The sequence below is a fragment of the Oncorhynchus nerka genome, linkage group LG15, assembly GCF_034236695.1.
Source record: "Oncorhynchus nerka isolate Pitt River linkage group LG15, Oner_Uvic_2.0, whole genome shotgun sequence".
In the NCBI taxonomy this organism is placed as follows: domain Eukaryota; kingdom Metazoa; phylum Chordata; class Actinopteri; order Salmoniformes; family Salmonidae; genus Oncorhynchus; species Oncorhynchus nerka.
Window position 1 is genome coordinate 632,693 of NC_088410.1, and position 18,321 is coordinate 651,013.

General features: G+C 48.2%; 1 protein-coding gene across 2 annotated transcripts in view; it reads left to right on the plus strand.

The window, feature by feature from the left end:
- The window catches only part of LOC115122827 (guanine nucleotide exchange protein smcr8a-like), an 85,178-nt gene extending 67,985 nt beyond the window's left edge, over nucleotides 1–17,193 (plus strand). The window contains exons 2-7 of one of the 2 annotated variants that reach the window (XM_065000820.1): nucleotides 1,775–2,025; nucleotides 3,643–4,445; nucleotides 6,261–6,755; nucleotides 7,675–8,251; nucleotides 13,318–13,466; nucleotides 15,647–17,193. In XM_065000820.1, coding sequence (XP_064856892.1) covers nucleotides 1,775–2,025; nucleotides 3,643–4,445; nucleotides 6,261–6,755; nucleotides 7,675–8,251; nucleotides 13,318–13,466; nucleotides 15,647–16,026 — 2,655 coding nt within the window. In that variant the 3' untranslated portion in view covers nucleotides 16,027–17,193. The remainder of the gene's footprint in view (nucleotides 1–1,774; nucleotides 2,026–3,642; nucleotides 4,446–6,260; nucleotides 6,756–7,674; nucleotides 8,252–13,317; nucleotides 13,467–15,646) is intronic. The other variant, XM_065000821.1, reaches the window with a different exon arrangement.
- The last annotated feature ends 1,128 nt before the right edge of the window (nucleotides 17,194–18,321 follow it).

The window sequence follows — 18,321 nt, forward strand, 5'->3', positions numbered from 1 at the left end:
GGGTGGTTCTGGGTAACTCTAAGGAGGGGGTGGTTGTGTCCTTCCTCCAGGGTGGTTCTGGGTAACTCTAAGGAGGGGGTGGTTGTGTCCTTCCTCCAGGACTCTAGGGTGGTTCTGGGTGACTCTAAGGAGGGGGTGGTTGTGTCCTTCCTCCAGGGTGGTTCTGGGTAACTCTAAGGAGGGGGAGGTTGTGTCCTTCCTCCAGGGTGGTTCTGGGTGACTCTAAGGAGGGGTGGTTGTGTCCTTCCTCCAGGACTCTAGGGTGGTTCTGGGTGACTCTAAGGAGGGGGTGGTTGTGTCCTTCCTCCAGGGTGGTTCTGGGTAACTCTAAGGAGGGGGAGGTTGTGTCCTTCCTCCAGGGTGGTTCTGGGTAACTCTAAGGAGGGGTGGTTGTGTCCTTCCTCCAGGGTGGTTCTGGGTAACTCTAAGGAGGGGGTGGTTGTGTCCTTCCTCCAGGACTCTAGGGTGGTTCTGGGTGACTCTAAGGAGGGGTGGTTGTGTCCTTCCTCCAGGGTGGTTCTGGGTAACTCTAAGGAGGGGTGGTTGTGTCCTTCCTCCAGGGTGGTTCTGGGTAACTCTAAGGAGGGGGTGGTTGTGTCCTTCCTCCAGGACTCTAGGGTGGTTCTGGGTGACTCTAAGGAGGGGGTGGTTGTGTCCTTCCTCCAGGGTGGTTCTGGGTAACTCTAAGGAGGGGGAGGTTGTGTCCTTCCTCCAGGGTGGTTCTGGGTGACTCTAAGGAGGGGGTGGTTGTGTCCTTCCTCCAGGACTCTAGGGTGGTTCTGGGTGACTCTAAGGAGGGGGAGGTTGTGTCCTTCCTCCAGGGTGGTTCTGGGTAACTCTAAGGAGGGGGTGGTTGTGTCCTTCCTCCAGGGTGGTTCTGGGTAACTCTAAGGAGGGGGTGGTTGTGTCCTTCCTCCAGGGTGGTTCTGGGTAACTCTAAGGAGGGGGTGGTTGTGTCCTTCCTCCATGGTGGTTCTGGGTGACTCTAAGGAGGGGGTGGTTGTGTCCTTCCTCCATGGTGGTTCTGGGTAACTCTAAGGAGGGGGTGGTTGTGTCCTTCCTCCAGGGTGGTTCTGGGTAACTCTAAGGAGGGGGTGGTTGTGTCCTTCCTCCAGGGTGGTTCTGTGTGACTCTGAGGGGGTGGTTGTGTCCTTCCTCCAGGACTCCAGGTGGTTCTGGGTAACTCTAAGGAGGGGTGGTTGTGTCCTTCCTCCAGGAGTGGGTGGTTCTGGGTAACTCTAAGGAGGGGGTGGTTGTGTCCTTCCTCCAGGACTCCAGGGTGGTTCTGGGTAACTCTAAGGAGGGGGTGGTTGTGTCCTTCCTCCAGGGTGGTTCTGGGTAACTCTAAGGAGGGGTGGTTGTGTCCTTCCTCCATGGTGGTTCTGGGTGACTCTAAGGAGGGGGTGGTTGTGTCCTTCCTCCATGGTGGTTCTGGGTAACTCTAAGGAGGGGGTGGTTGTGTCCTTCCTCCAGGGTGGTTCTGGGTAACTCTAAGGAGGGGGTGGTTGTGTCCTTCCTCCAGGGTGGTTCTGGGTAACTCTAAGGAGGGGGTGGTTGTGTCCTTCCTCCAGGGTGGTTCTGGGTAACTCTAAGGAGGGGTGGTTGTGTCCTTCCTCCAGGACTCTAGGGTGGTTCTGGGTGACTCTAAGGAGGGGGTGGTTGTGTCCTTCCTCCAGGGTGGTTCTGGGTAACTCTAAGGAGTGGGTGGTTGTGTCCTTCCTCCATGGTGGTTCTGGGTGACTCTAAGGAGGGGGTGGTTGTGTCCTTCCTCCAGGACTCTAGGGTGGTGCTGGGTGACTCTAAGGAGGGGGCGTTTGCCTACGTTCACCACCTGACGCTCTATGACCTGGAGGCCCGGGGCTTCGTCCGCCCGTTCTGCATGGCCTACGTCTCTGCCAACGAGAGGAAGATCATGATGCAATTCCAGGAGCTGTCGCTCCTCTTCTCCCGCGCCTCCGAGTGCCTGAAGACCGGAAACCGACGGGCCTTCGCCCGCGAGCTGCAGAGGAAGCTTCATGACCTAGAGTAAGAGGACAGAGACACACACACACCTTCAAGCACTGACACAATTCAGTCTCATCTGAAAGTTGTAAATTATTTTATCTGCATGAACCCTGGCTAACAAGTTGAATCAGCAATACAAAATTGGGTTTAATTATTTATTTACTAAATACCCAACTAATCACACAGAATCACACATACACATAATTAAATCTTAACTTGATTACAAATTACGTCATAAAGGAAAACGGACCCTTTGTTACACAAGGAAAAGGGGTTGGGTTTGAGTGAAAGAGCGGGAAGACTGAGGAACAAAGGAAAAAGCTGTGCTATCGTAAATACAGTATCTTATGCATTCTAAATTACCGCCCATTTGGAAAAGGAAAATGCAATAAATATTTACTCTGAGCTGCGCTTCATTAGGTTGGTGTTAGATGGAAGACCGTGTTGCCAAACCGAGTCCTTTGTCCTTTGAAGAATGTCTCTGGTGGTCCCTTGGATAAGTTGTAATGACGTCGTTGTGTGATAGACGGGATACTCTGTCTGTTCCTTCCTTAACCCACGTTTACAGCTGCGGTCGCTACCTCAACGGCTAGGAGGCTTTATATAGGAAGGGAGAAAAGGGGTGTGGCTAACTCCACGGCTAGGAGGCTTTATATAGGAAGGGAGAAAAGGGGTGTGGCTAACTCAACGGCTAGGAGGCTTTATATAGGAAGGGAGAAAAGGGGTGTGGCTACCTCAACGGCTAGGAGGCTTTATATAGGAAGGGAGAAAAGGGGTGTGGCTAACTCAACGGCTAGGAGGCTTTATATAGGAAGGGAGAAAAGGGGTGTGGCTAACTCAACGGCTAGGAGGCTTTATATAGGAAGGGAGAAAAGGGGTGTGGCTAACTCAACGGCGAGGAGGCTTTATATAGGAAGGGAGAAAAGGGGTGTGGCTAACTCAACGGCTAGGAGGTATCACTTCTGTCGTGAATAAGAGTTCAAAAGTTCATACCATTCGCAACCAAAGCTCATGCTGATGTTGGCTTTGTTCTGTAGTTATTATCTGAACCGTTCTGACACCGGACCGTCGTCCTCACGTCCTCGGAACAGGAAGTTATGTTGTCGTCAAGGGCTTATATAGGAAGGGAGAGGAGGGCGTGTTTGAAAAGTTTTATAGCCCTTGTCCCTTCACAGGGGCGGGCCACTGATTGAGCAGAGCCCTCTCTTATGAAAACCCAAATGTCACATTTTAGAAGCTAAAATCACATTTCATCCCATCACAAATAATTTCATATTCAAACATTTTAAATTGAACAACAATTCCATTTGAATCAGATAACTCTAATGTGTAGACTTTCCACTGTAGAGTTTATGTCCTCCTATCATTGATGAGAATGTCTCAGATGACAACCGAACTGACATCATATTCATTAAGTACCACCGCATATGATCAATTGGTCGGATTACCAGAATATAGTTAATTTACCCCCACCACCTGATGTGCCCAGAATCTCAATGTTAACCAAGGGGTTTTCAAATGTCACATCAGTAGGGTAGAGAGAGGAAAAATGGGGGAAGAGGTATTTATGACTGTCAGAAACCTATCCCCCAGGCCAACGTCATGACAACAGTTTTAAATCCTTCTCTCTGTTGACAGGTACACACGATCCATCCTTCAAGCAGCGCTTCAAAGGATATCCAATGAGGGTGCGGAGATCAGGGAGGAGGCGGAGCTGCAGAAGATGGCCAACGAGCTTGCTAGCGTGGATCGTTCCATCCTGGACCACAGATCCCTCCTCCACCAGGTCACTTCCTATCCCAACAGGAAGTTAAAAGACCCAGGCTTTCTGCCCTACGACCCCTCCCTGATCCCAGAGACCCTCCCCTTGACTCCTGATCCCCCCTCCCCCTCATACACCCCCCAGCTGGTTTCCGGGGCGTCGCTAGGGGGCGGGGGCTGGTCAGCGAGGCGGTTCGACCGCCGTCTGAAGCCGTTGGAGGAGCTGAGCGACTGCTACTTCCTGTCTCTGACGCTAGAACAGCTGGGCAACGCAGAACGCCGTCTCCGTGGAGACCAGAGTGTTCTACACAACCGTCGCATCACACACGGGCTCTCCAGGAAGCTTTCACACACACAGTTCCTGTTCCAGCTCTGGGACCAGGAGGAAGAGGAGGACCTGGAGGAGGAGGGGGCGGGGCTAGAGGGAGGAAGCGGCGTGATGTCGCATCCTGTGGCGGGGGCGGGACCACCGAGCCTGGAGTCGTTCTTCTCCTGCGTGGAGGAGGTGTCAATCAAACTGGAGACAGGAAGTGGAGGGGCGGAGCCGACACTTGATCCTGAAGGAGAAGGAGTAACCGCGGAGACGAGACCAGGCAGCGCGAGCAGCGGAGACAGCATTGAGGTTCTGGGGACGGAGCGCTCGTATAGAACACAGGGACTAACCCACGTGGAACTCAGAGGTACAGTGCATTCAGAATCTGTTCAGACCCCTTGACTTTTAACACGTTGTGTTACAGCCTTATTCTGAAATGGATTCAATCATTCCCCCCCCCCTCAATCTACACACAATACCCCATAATGACATCACAATACCCCATAATGACATCACAATACCCCATAATGACATCACAATAAAAAAAAAAAAAACAGGTTTTTAGATATGTTTGCAAATGAACAAGTTTTTTTTAATTTTTTTATTAAAAAACTGATCACATTTACTTATTCAGACCCTTTACTTAGTACTTTGTTGAAGCACCTTTGGCAGTGATTAAAGCCTCAAGTCTTCTTGGCTATGACGCTACAAGCTTGACACACCTGTATTTGGAGAGTTTCTCCCATTCTTCTCTGCAGATCCTCTCAAGCTCTGTCAGGTTGGATGGGGAGGGTTGCTGCACAGCTATTTTCAGGTCTCTCCAGAGATGTTCGATCGGGTTCAAGTCCGGGCTCTGGCTGGGCCACTCAAGGACATTCAGAGACTTGTCCTGAAGCCACTCCTGCGTTGTCTTGGCTATGTGCTTAGGGTCGTTGTCCTGTTGGAAGGTGAACCTGAGGTCCTGAGCAGGTTTTCATCAAGGATGTCTCTGTACTTTGCTCCGTTCATCTTTGACTCGATCCTGACTAGTCTCCCAGTCCCTGCCGCTGAAAAACATCCCCACAGCATAATGCTGCCACCAACACCATGCTTCACTCTAGGGATGGTGCCAGGTTTCCTCCAAATGTAACGCTTGGCATTCAGGCCAAATAGTTCAATCTTGGTTTCATCAGAACAGAGAATCTTGTTTCTCATGGTCTGAGAGTCTTTTAGGTGGTTTTTGGTTAACTCTAAGTGGACTCTCAGGTGCCTTTTACTGAGGAGTGGCTTCCGTCTGGCCACTCTACCATAAAGGCCTGATTGGTCGAGTGCTGCAGAGATGCTTGTCCTTCTGGAAGGTTCTCCCATCTCCACAGAGGAACTCTGGAGCTCTGTCTGTGACCATCGGGTCTTGGTCACCTCCCTGACCAAGGTTTTCTCAAGAGTCTAGGAAGAGTCTTGGTGTTTCCAAACTCTTCCATTCAAGAATGATGGAGGCCACTGCGTTCTTGGGGACCTTCAATACTGCAGAAATGTTTTGGTACCCTTCCCCAGATCTGTGCCTCGACAAATTCCTGTCTCTGAGCTCTACGGACAATTCCTTCGACTTCATAGCTTGGTTTTTTGCTCTGACATGGACTGTCAACTGTGAGACCTTATACAGACAGGTGTGTGCCCTTTCCAAATCATGTCCAATCAATTGAATTTACCACAGTTTGGACTCCAATCAAGTTGTAGAAACATCTTAATCGATGGATGATCAATGGAAACAGGATGCATCTGAGCTCAATTTCGAGTCTCATAGCAAAGGTTCTGAATATTTATGTAAATAAATGTATTTCTGTTTTTCTTTTGAATACATTAGCAAAAAATGTCTAAACCTGTTTTCGTTTTGTCATTATGGGGTGTTGTGATGTCATTATGGGGTGTTGTGACGTCGTTATGGGGTGTTATGGGGTGTTGTGACGTCGTTATGGGGTGTTGTGACGTCATTATGGGGTGTTGTGTGTATTAGACTCCTCTCCTCCTATAGAGTTGTCTGGTGGGTCAGGGCTGTGTATTAGACTCTCTCCTCTCCTCCTATAGAGTTGTCTGGTGGGTCAGGGGTCAGGGCTGTGTATTAGACTCTCTCCTCTCCTCCTATAGAGTTGTCTGGTGGGTCAAGGGTCAGGGCTGTGTATTAGACTCTCTTCTCCTCCTATAGAGTTGTCTGGTGGGTTGGGTCAGGGTGAAGGCTGTGATGTGGTGCGGAGTTGTGCCCCTGCGGAGGTGTGGATGAGACGTGACGTGCGGTCCCTGGCGCGGAGGGCGAACAGCGAGGACAGTATTGAGATCATCAGCACCTCAGACTCCATCTTCCCCGACGACCTCATCTTCAACGCCATCACAGAGGAGGAGCCTGAGGAGCATGGAATCATGGGTAGTGTAATCCAGGAAGAGGAGGAGGAGGAGGCAGCAGGTGAGGACACGCCCATTCAGCAGCACAGCACCCTGGGTATTGTAGTTCACGAGCAGGAGGAGCAAACTCGGCACCAAAGAATCCTGGGTAATATAGTCCAGACGGAGGGAAAGGAGGAGCTAAAGGACACTCCCACTCGGCTGCACCGCACCCTGGGTATTGAAGTCCGGGAATTGGAAGAGGAGAAGCCAGAGAGATGGGACACTCCGGCCCCCTTGTCTGAGCCCCAGAGAACTCTGGGTAAGACTGTCTGTTTGTCCTCTTCAATAATAATAATAATGACATATCTGTCAAGAGAATTTTCAATCCCAATGATAATAACTAACAATAAGCTTTGACCAATCCCGAGGTTTGTAAGACCCTGGGTTTAATAATAATTAGGCAAAGACTCAGTTTATGCTAAAGGTTCGTACAGTTTATTCACGAGAGCGCTCTGAAGTCCATAATACAAAGACATCCATTTTATAATGCACATACCTCCACACAAACAGTAGATGTCCTACACACATACATACATACACACGAACAGTAGGTGAATTGTATCCTTCCCCAGAGTTCTCACCACTGGGCTGTCAGTTCCATTCCCCCGAGATTACAGGAACCTTGAGAAGGACTCCCTGTCCTATCATACGTTTCTCAGAGTTCTAGCCAGGTCGGGTCAAACACAGTTGAATTGTTCTCTGTATTTTCTTCCACACACACACACACATTTCTCTCCCTCCCATGTCTCTACTGAACCTTATTGGACGTTTATTAATCATTCATTGTACTACATAAACCAATAATCGCTAATAGTTTCAGGGTGGAATACTTTAATCATTACCTTTTTAAGTATATAATTCCCTTATCAATATCCCTAATATTTTCAAGGTGGGATACTTTAATCATTACCTTTTAAGCATATAATTCCCTTTTCAATATCCCTAATGGTTTCAATAATCATTACCTTTTAAGCATATAATTCCCTTTTCAATATCCCTAATGGTTTCAATAATCATTACCTTTTAAGCATATAATTCCCTTTTCAATATCCCTAATGGTTTCAATAATCATTACCTTTTAAGCATATAATTCCCTTATCAATATCCCAGATGCTTTTTTCCCTTACAACGTATTATCTGTTTTCTCTCTTAGTAACTGATATAGTTTCTGTCTCCAGTCCACCAGGTGTCAGTAGAGGGCTCCTCCCAGCAGTACGAGGGTCATCATGCCAACGGCGAGGTCAGAGGTCAGGCTGGGCGTGACAGCAGGCGGGTGGTGGTGCCTGACCTCCAGGTGAACTTTTCTATCCCCTTGAGGTTAGATGTTAGAGGTCGGGGGTCAGGGGGGCGGCGGTTGCTAGGCGACACCCCTTACAGGCTGAGTGTAGACGAGGCATCGGACTGTATGAGCAACGTCAGCACCTCTCCATCTTCCTCTCTGCCCCCCACACATCTCCATGGCAACCACAGCGCTAGTAATCCGCGACGACATCAGCGCCAGAGGAGGAAGGCGGGTCCTGGAGCCCTCAGGTTCCTGCGGCAGAATTCCTTCTCCCAGAATGCCGTGTTCTGCCTGCTAAGTGGACGGCCGCTGGTGGTGATTGGTGGAGAGGAGGGTTCCGTGAGGAGGACGGTCGCTGCCCTCTCGCTCTACCTGCCTTCACCTGGTCGCTATGGAGATGCTGTGCAGCCTTACTTGGCCACGCCTCTTCAGCTGACAGACCTGCTCACCTGGAGACTCATCGGAATCCACAGGTAAAAACAGAGAAATCAAAACCCTGATGTATCATGGGTAAAATTGTGACTGACTGAGCTACAAATGATATTGAGTAGTGATTTATCAGGCCCTTTATAGTCTGTTGTAATGTCCCCATTACTCTGCCTCCTATCCAAGTTCTAGATCAGGTATTTCCAAACTGGGGTATGCGCAATGCCGTCGGGAGTACGCCAAATAAAAATGTGATTCACATTTTTAAAAACAATCCGTTTCTATTTTCCAACGGGGCAATTACATTTGGGCGAGTTTTTTTTCTTTCTTTTTCTTGCCTGAGTAGCCTCGTTTCACCGCCAAAATTAAACCATTTGGTGTTCAAGTGAAATAACAACACAATGTCAAATACAGGTATCCTAGTCAAATAATGAACATCCAATCACATTAACCGTTACTCTCTTGCGGGAATTTCCACTAACGGTCTGGATGGAGCCAAACGTAGCTGCTGCTCATGTTGGTATCTGTACTGATGGTGCAAAAAGCCAGGGAGACATAGTGGAGAGGTAACGCTGGTGCTCCCGACGCCACTGCAGCATCCACCGAGAGGCTCTCGTTGCCAAGGGAATGCCTGACAGAACGTAGCTGCTGCTCATGTTGGTATCTGATGGAGCAAAAAGCCAGGGAGACATAGTGGAGTGGTAACGCTAGTGCTCCTGACGCCACTGCAGCATCCACCGAGAGGCTCTCGTTGCCAAGGGAATGCCTGACAGAACGTAGCTGCTGCTCATGTTGGTATCTGATGGAGCAAAAAGCCAGGGAGACATAGTGGAGTGGTAACGCTGGTGCTCCTGACGCCACTACAGCATCCACCGAGAGGCTCTCGTTGCCAAGGGAATGCCTGACAGCTGGAAAGACGTTTCGGACACCTCGGTGAAAATGGCTTTGTTAACCTCTCTGGGATTTATGGGACGGCCAAAAGCCAGAGAAAATGCAGAGCTTCAAATTCAACTAAATTACTTTAACCTCTTAAGACTCTAGGGGCAGTATTTCATTTTTGGATAAAAAGACGTGCCCGTTTTAAGCGCAATATTTCGTCACGAAAAGATGCTCGACTATGCATGGAATTGATAGCTTTGGAAAGAAAACACTCTGACGTTTCCAGAACTGCAAAGATTTTCACTGTGAGTGCCCTAGAACAAAAGCTTCAGGCAAAACCAAGATGTTTCTGCAACCAGGAAATGAACAGGATTTCTGAGGCTACGTTTTTCATTATCTCCTTATATGGCTGTGAATGCGACAGGAATGAGCCTACCCTTTCTATCGTTTCCCCAAGGGGTCTGGAGCATTGTGACGTATTTGCAGGCATATCATTGGAAGATTGACCATAATAGACTACATTTGCCAAGTGTCCGCACGGTGTCCTGCGTGGAAATTGGTGCGCAAAACTCAGCTGCTGGTATTTTTCCATGGGATTCTGAGAATAACCATGCTTCCACGAACGGCATATCAATGAAGAGATATATGACAAAACACCTTGAGGATTGATTCAAACAACGTTTGCCATGTTTCAGTCGATATTATGGAGTTAATTCGGAAAAAAGTTCGACGTTTAGGTGACTGAATTTTCGGTTAGTTTCGGTAGCCAAATGCGTAGTAACAAAACGGAGCGATTTGTCCTACACAAAGAATCTTTCAGGAAAAACTGGACATCTGCTATGTAACTGAGAGTCTCCTCATTGAAACATCTGAAGTTCTTCAAAGGTAAATTATTTTATTTGATTCCTTTGCTGGTTTTTGTGAATATGTTGCGTGCTAAATGCTACGCTAAATGCTAAGCTAGCCATCAACACTCTTACACAAATGATTGATTTTCTATGGTTCAAAAGCATATTTTGAAAATCTGAGATGACAGTGTTAAGAAAAGGCTAAGCTTGAGAGCAGGCATATTTATTTCATTTCATTTGCGATTTTTAGAAATCGTTAACGTTGCGTTATGGTAATGAGCTTGAGGCTGTAGTCACGATACCGGATCCGGGATGGATCGGACTATGAGGTTAAAAATCAAGAAGTCATGAAGTCACATATGCAAGATAGCAAATTTAAGCTACACTTGTTGCCAATATGTCAGATTTCAAAAAGGCTTTTCGGCGAAAGCAAACAATGCTATTATCTGAGGATAACACCTCCGTAAACAAAGAGAGAAAAGCATATTTCAACCCTGCAGGCGCAACACAAAACGCAGAAATAAAAATATGATTCATGCCTTTGACGAGCTTCTTTTGTTGGCACTCTAAAACATCACAAATGGTCCTTTTGTTCGATTAATTCCGTCGATATATATCCAAAATGTCCATTTTATTATTTGGCGCGTTTTGATCCAGAAAAACACCAGTTCCAACTTGCACTACAAAATATCTCAAAAGTTACCTGTAAACTTTGCCAAAACATTTCAAACTACTTTTGTAATACAACTTTAGGTCTTTTTTTTACGTAAATAATCGATAAAATTGAAGACGGGATGATCTGTGTTCTATACAGGAGGAAAACAAACTGTAGCGTTCTGGTCACGCGCCTCGATCTAGCAGTACACTTGAAGTCACCCTCGTTCAAGATGGCCGTACTTCTTCATTGCACAAAGGGAAAAACCTCAACCAATTTCTAAAGACTGGTGACATCTAGTGGAAGCGATAGGAACTGCAAGAAGGTCCCTTAGAAATCTGGATTCCCAATGAAAACACCATTGAAAAAAGAGTGACCTCAAAAACAAAAAAGTTCTGAATGGTTTTTCCTCTGGGTTTCGCCTGCTAAATATGTTCTGCTATAGTCACAGACATGATTCGAACCGTTTGAGAAACTTCAGAGTGTTTTCTATCCAAATCTACTAATAATATGCATATCTTATCATCTGGGGATGAGTAGCAGGCAGTTGAATTTGGGCATTTAATTTAAATCCAGACATGAAAATACTGCCCCCTGTCATCAAGAAGTTAAAGCAAGAGGCCCCTTGAACTCTCATTCTAGAACACAAGTCGAAGTTCTAGAACACCATATAAATCAAGAAGTTAAAGCAAGAGGCCCCCCTGAACTCTCGTTCTAGAACACAAGTCGAAGTTCTAGAACACCATATAAATCAAGAAGTTAAAGCAAGAGGCCCCTGACTCTCGTTCTAGAACACAAGTCGAAGTTCTAGAACACCATATAAATCACTTTCTGCACTATGCAATGATATGGGCAGCGACCATGTATCGCTTTCACAACATACAGAGGAAGTGCGTTGGTTATCAAGAGGCAAAGTATTGACACTTTTTTTTTTTAAATTGAGAGACGAGCTTATTTTTTTTATTTACTGGCCATCATTTTCACTTGTCTGACCGCTTGCATGATGACGAGTTTCTCGTATAGTGTGTGTGGCAGGCTTACTATGATGGCAAATAATAACAGTTGAGAGTGCGCTGACCCTGGTGCTAGAGGGGGTACAGCTGACCCTGGTGCTAGAGGGGGTACAGCTGGAGGTTGAATGATTTGAAGGGTTACGGAACTAGGGGGTACAGCTGGAGGTTGAATGATTTGAAGGGGTACGGGACTAGGGGGTACAGCTGGAGGTTGAATGATGTTTGAAGGGGTACGGGACTAGGGGGTACAGCTGGAGGTTGAATGTTTGAAGGGTACTGGACTAGGGGTACAGCTGGAGGTTGAATGTTTGAAGGGGTACTGAACTAGGGGGTACAGCTGGAGGTTGAATGTTTGAAGGGGTACTGGACTAGGGGGTACAGCTGGAGGTTGAATGTTTGAAGGGGTACTGGACTAGGGGGTACAGATGGAGGTTGAATGTTTGAAGGGGGTACTGAACTAGGGGGTACAGCTGGAGGTTGAATGTTTGAAGGGGTACTGGACTAGGGGTACAGCTGGAGGTTGAATGTTTGAAGGGGTACTGGACTAGGGGGTACAGCTGGAGGTTGAATGTTTGAAGGGGGTACTGAACTAGGGGGTAACCAGCTGGAGGTTGAATGATTTGAAGGGGTACGGGACTAGGGGGTAACCAGCTGGAGGTTGAATGATTTGAAGGGGTACGGGACTAGGGGGTACAGCTGGAGGTTGAATGTTTGAAGGGGGTACGGAACTTAGGGGGTACAGCTGGAGGTTGAATGTTTGAAGGGGTACGGGACTAGGGGGTACAGCTGGAGGTTGAATGTTTGAAGGGGTACGGGACTAGGGGGTACAGCTGGAGGTTGAATGTTTGAATGACTGGAAGGGGTACAGCTGGAGGTTGAATGTTTGAAGGGGGGAACTAGGGGTACAGCTGGAGTTTGAATGATTTGAAGGGGTACGGAACTAGGGGGTACAGCTGGAGGTTGAATGTTTGAAGGGGTACGGAACTAGGGTGTACAGCTGGAGGTTGAATGTTTGAAGGGATACGGAACTAGGGGGTACAGCTGGGGTACAGCTGGAGGTTGAATGTTTGAAGGGGTACTGGAACTAGGGGTACAGCTGGAGGTTGAATGTTTGAAGGGGTACGGAACTAGGGGGTACAGCTGGAGGTTGAATGTTTGAAGGGGTACTGGACTAGGGGGTACAGCTGGAGGTTGAATGTTTGAAGGGGTACGGAACTAGGGGGTACAGCTGGAGGTTGAATGTTTGAAGGGGTACTGGACTAGGGGGTACAGCTGGAGGTTGAATGTTTGAAGGGGTACTGGACTAGGGGGTACAGCTGGAGGTTGAATGTTTGAAGGGGTACTGGACTAGGGGGTACAGCTGGAGGTTGAATGTTTGAAGGGGGTACTGGAACTAGGTTGAATGGGGTACAGCTGGAGGTTGAATGTTTGAAGGGGTACTGGACTGGAGGTTGGGATACAGCTGGAGGTTGAATGTTTGAAGGGGTACTGGACTAGGGGGTACAGCTGGAGGTTGAATGTTTGAAGGGGTACTGGACTAGGGGGTACAGCTGGAGTTTGAATGTTTGAAGGGGTACGGGACTAGGGGGTACAGCTGGAGGTTGAATGTTTGAAGGGGTACTGAACTATAAAAAGTTTGGGAACCGCTGTTCTAGAACACAAGTCGAAGTTCTAGAACACCATATAAATCACTAAATAACTTCCATCTTTCTCCCCAGGACGTCTCCTACAGCTCCCAGCATGCTTCACTCTCTGGCTCGTTACGGACGGTACCTGGCCGTGCTGGACCTGGACCAGCGTACACTGAGAAGCCCCGCCTACCACGGACACCTCATTGGCCGGCTGGCCAACCCCCACACTCTGATAGGCTAGTGAAATGATTAGTATTTTTGTTGTTGTTGATTTGTCTTGTACATAGTTACAACAGTTCACCTCAATGGGGGCTTAGAGTCATGGTGGAGGGGGTAGAGTCGTGGAGTGACGGGAGGGGGTAGAGTAGAGTACGTGGTGGAGGGAGGGGGGGGGGTGGAGGGAGTCGTGGTGGAGGGAGTCGTAGTGGAGGGGGGGGTAGAGTCGTGGTGGAGGGAGGGGGGTAGAGTCGTGGTGGAGGGAGGGGGGGTAGAGTCGTGGTGACAGAGGGGGGGTAGAGTCGTGGTGACGGGAGGGGGGTGGAGGGAGTCGATTGGTGGAGGGAGGGGGTAGACGTGGGAGGGAGGGGGGGTAGAGTCGTGGTGAGGGATGTTTGGGGGTGACGTGGTGGGGGGGAGGGGGGTCTCTGGTGGAGGGAGGGGGGTAGAGTTGGAGGGAGGGGGTAGAGTCGTGGTCAAGTTGGACGGGAACTAGAGTTGGGTGGAGGGAAATTGGCTAATGGTGGAACAAGCTGTGGGGGTATAATCCAAAACAACATGCTCCTAAACAGATTATAGTGTTCAAAAACATGTTATAATAGATAAATAATGCTTTGTTGCATTTAACTGCTGAAAATGCTGTTCTGGAGGTCATTTCCTTAGTAGGTCAGAGGTCAACATGTGGGAGCTGTCTCTCCCAGGGATCTTAAATTCCCACTACTATTGGCCAGTTGGAGGGGCGTTCTAGTGGATGTCTCTCCCAGGGATCTTTAATTCCCACTACTATTGACCAGTTGCAGGGCGTTCCAGTGGATGTCTCTCCCAGGGATCTTAAATTCCCACTACTATTGACCAGTTCCAGTGGATGTCTCTCCCAGGGATCTTAAATTCCCACTACTATTGACCAGTTGGAAGGGCGTTCCAGTGGATGTCTCTCCCAGGGATCTTTAATTCCCACTTCTATTGGCCAGTTGGAGGTCTCTCCCAGGGATCTTTAATTCCCACTACTATTGACCAGTTGGAGGGGCGTTCCAGTGGATGTCTCTCCCAGGGATCTTAAATTCCCACTACTATTGACCAGTTGGAAGGGCGTTCCAGTGGATGTCTCTCCCAGGGATCTTAAATTCCCACTACTATTGACCAGTTCCAGTGGATGTCTCTCCCAGGGATCTTAAATTCCCACTTCTATTGGCCAGTTGGAAGGGCGTTCCAGTGGATGTCTCTCCCAGGGATCTTAAATTCCCACTACTATTGACCAGTTGGAAGGGCGTTCCAGTGGATGTCTCTCCCAGGGATCTTAAATTCCCACTACTATTGACCAGTTGGAGGGGCGTTCCAGTGGATGTCTCTCCCAGGGATCTTAAATTCCCACTACTATTGACCAGTTGGAAGGGCGTTCCAGTGGATGTCTCTCCCAGGGATCTTAAATTCCCACTACTATTGACCAGTTGGAAGGGCGTTCCAGTGGATGTCTCTCCCAGGGATCTTAAATTCCCACTACTATTGGCCAGTTGGAGGGGCGTTCCAGTGGATGTCTCTCCCAGGGATCTTAAATTCCCACTACTATTGACCAGTTGGAGGGGCGTTCCAGTGGATGTCTCTCCCAGGGATCTTAAATTCCCACTACTATTGACCAGTTGGAGGGGCGTTCCAGTGGATGTCTCTCCCAGGGATCTTATATTCCCACTACTATTGACCAGTTGCAGGGCGTTCCAGTGGATGTCTCTCCCAGGGATCTTAAATTCCCACTACTATTGACCAGTTGGAAGGGCGTTCCAGTGGATGTCTCTCCCAGGGATCTTAAATTCCCACTACTATTGACCAGTTGGAGGTTTGTTCCAGTGGATGTCTCTCCCAGGGATCTTAAATTCCCACTACTATTGGCCAGTTGGAGGGGCGTTCCAGTGGATGTCTCTCCCACTACTATTGGCCAGTTGGAGGGGCGGAACAGTGGATGTCTCTCCCAGTCCAATGGGGTCTTATATTCCTACTTCCACTTGGTTATGAAAACGGGCACGTCTTTTTATCCAATAATGACACATCGCCCCCATAGGTTGAAGAGGTTAAATTCCTACTTCCACTTGGTTATGAACACAGCATTCCTGTCTTATGTCTTTACCTGCATCTTCAACTAAACTATTCGCATGTCTATCATAGTGTAAAAATGTGTTGAATGTTTGTTTGTGTTTCTTATGTCCAGGTCGTGGCAGCACCTACCTTCTCCACGTGGAGAGCTGCCTCGCTGAGCTGACCGCTAAGGCCTTCCTGTTCTCCTGTTCTCCTGACCTTTCAACTCTAACATCGGGTAGAGCTCAGAGTTCACCTGGGGGTCAGGCACCACCCATCTGCCACAGCCACTCTGACCTCCAGCTTCCCAGCCTCCCCGGGGAGGACGATGACTTCACGCTGACTCAGCGTCGCAGGGACTTCCTGTGTGGGCGGGGTTTCAGCGGGGAGGATGACCTCCGGGTGATGGACTTCCTGTCTGACCTCATCAAACAGCACCACGCAGGAAGTGGTCCTCCGGCCCTCCGCTTCTCCTACAGTGCCGTCCCTTTACATAGAAATACCACAACATAGATATATATCCCTGTCCCTTTACATAGAAATACCACAACATAGATATACATCCCTGTCCCTTTACATAGAAATACCACAACATAGATATACAGCCCTGTCCCTTTACATAGAAACACCACAACATAGATATACAGCCCTGTCCCTTTACATAGAAATACCACAACATAGATATACATCCCTGTCCCTTTACATAGAAATACCACAACATAGATATACAGCCCTGTCCCTTTACATAGAAACACCACAACATAGATATACAGCCCTGTCCCTTTACATAGAAATACCACAACATAGATATACAGCCCTGTCCCTTTACATAGAAACACCACAACATAGATATACAGCCCTGTCCCTTTACATAGAAGTACCACAACATAGATATACAGCCCTGTCCCTTTAAATAGAAATACCACAACATAGATATACAGCCCTGTCCCTTTACATAGAAATACCACAACATAGATATACAGCCCTGTCCCTTTACATAGAAACACCACAACATAGATATACAGCCCTGTCCCTTTACATAGAAACACCACAACATAGATATACAGCCCTGTCCCTTTACATAGAAATACCACAACATAGATATACAGCCCTGTCCCTTTACATAGAAATACCACAACATAGATATACAGCCCTGTCCCTTTACATAGAAACACCACAACATAGATATACAGCCCTGTCCCTTTACATAGAAATACCACAACATAGATATACAGCCCTGTCCCTTTACATAGAAGTACCACAACATAGATAGAATCTAGTCCTTAATTTACCCCCCCCTCCCCCCGATCACCTTCACAAACTGTTATGTAATGTTCATTGGTGTGTGTGTGTGTTAATGCAGACTGTAATGTAATGGTCATTGGTGTGTGTGTGTGTTAATGCAGACTGTAATGTAATGGTCATTGGTGTGTGTGTGTTAATGCAGACTGTTATGTAATGTTCATTGGTGTGTGTGTGTTAATGCAGACTGTAATGTAATGGTCATTGGTGTGTGTGTGTTAATGCAGACTGTTATGTAATGTTCATTGGTGTGTGTGTGTGTGTGTGTGTGTGTGTTAATGCAGACTGTTATGTAATGTTCATTGGTGTGTGTGTGTTAATGCAGACTGTTATGTAATGTTCATTGTGTGTGTGTGTGTGTGTGTGTGTGTTAATGCAGACTGTGTAATGTCATTGTGTGTGTGTGTTAATGCAGACTGTTATGTAATGTTCATTGTGTGTGTGTGTGTGTGTGTTAATGCAGACTGTTATGTAATGTTCATTGTGTGTGTGTGTTAATGCAGACTGTAATGTAATGTTCATTGGTGTGTGTGTGTTAATGCAGACTGTAATGTAATGTTCATTGTGCGTGTGTGTGTGTGTGTGTGTGTGTGTTAATGCAGACTGTAATGTAATGTTCATTGTGTGTGTGTGTGTGTGTGTGTGTGTGTGTGTGTGTGTGTGTGTGTGTGTGTGTGTGTGTGTGTGTGTGTGTGTGCGTGCGTGTGTGTGTGTTAATGCAGTGTGTGCCGTGTAAAAAAATCTGAAAATTAATTTATTAAAGATTGATATTAGCCATGTTTCAACTTGGTCCTGCCCTTCGTGCTAACATGTGTCCTGCCCTTGGCTTTAAAGGTTTAAAGGTAGGGTTGGCCGAAACCCTGCGTCGAGACTAGGGTTGGCCGAACGCTGCGTCGAGACTAGGGTTGGCCGAACGCTGCATCGAGACTAGGGTTGGCCGAACGCTGCGTCGAGACTAGGGTTGGCCGAACGCTGCATCGAGACTAGGTTGGCCAAAACGCTGCGTCGAGACTAGGGTTGGCCGAAACCCTGCGTCGAGACTAGGTTGGCCGAACGCTGCGTCGAGACTAGGGTTGGCCGAACGCTGCGTCGAGACTAGGGTTGGCCGAACGCTGCATCGAGACTAGGGTTGGCCGAACGCTGCGTCGAGACTAGGGTTGGCCGAAACCCTGCGTCGAGACTAGGGTTGGCCGAACGCTGCATCGAGACTAGGGTTGGCCGAACGCTGCGTCGAGACTAGGGTTGGCCGAACGCTGCGTCGAGACTAGGGTTGGCCGAAACCCTGCGTCGAGACTAGGGTTGGCCGAACCCCTGCGTCGAGACTAGGGTTGGCCGAACGCTGGGTCGAGACTAGGGGCCTGGTCGAGACTAGGTTGGCCGAACGCTGCGTCGAGACTAGGGTTGGCCGAACGCTGCGTCGAGACTAGGTTGGCCGAACGCTGCGTCGAGACTAGGGTTGGCCGAACGCTGCGCCGAGACTAGGTTGGCCGAACGCTGGGTCGAGAC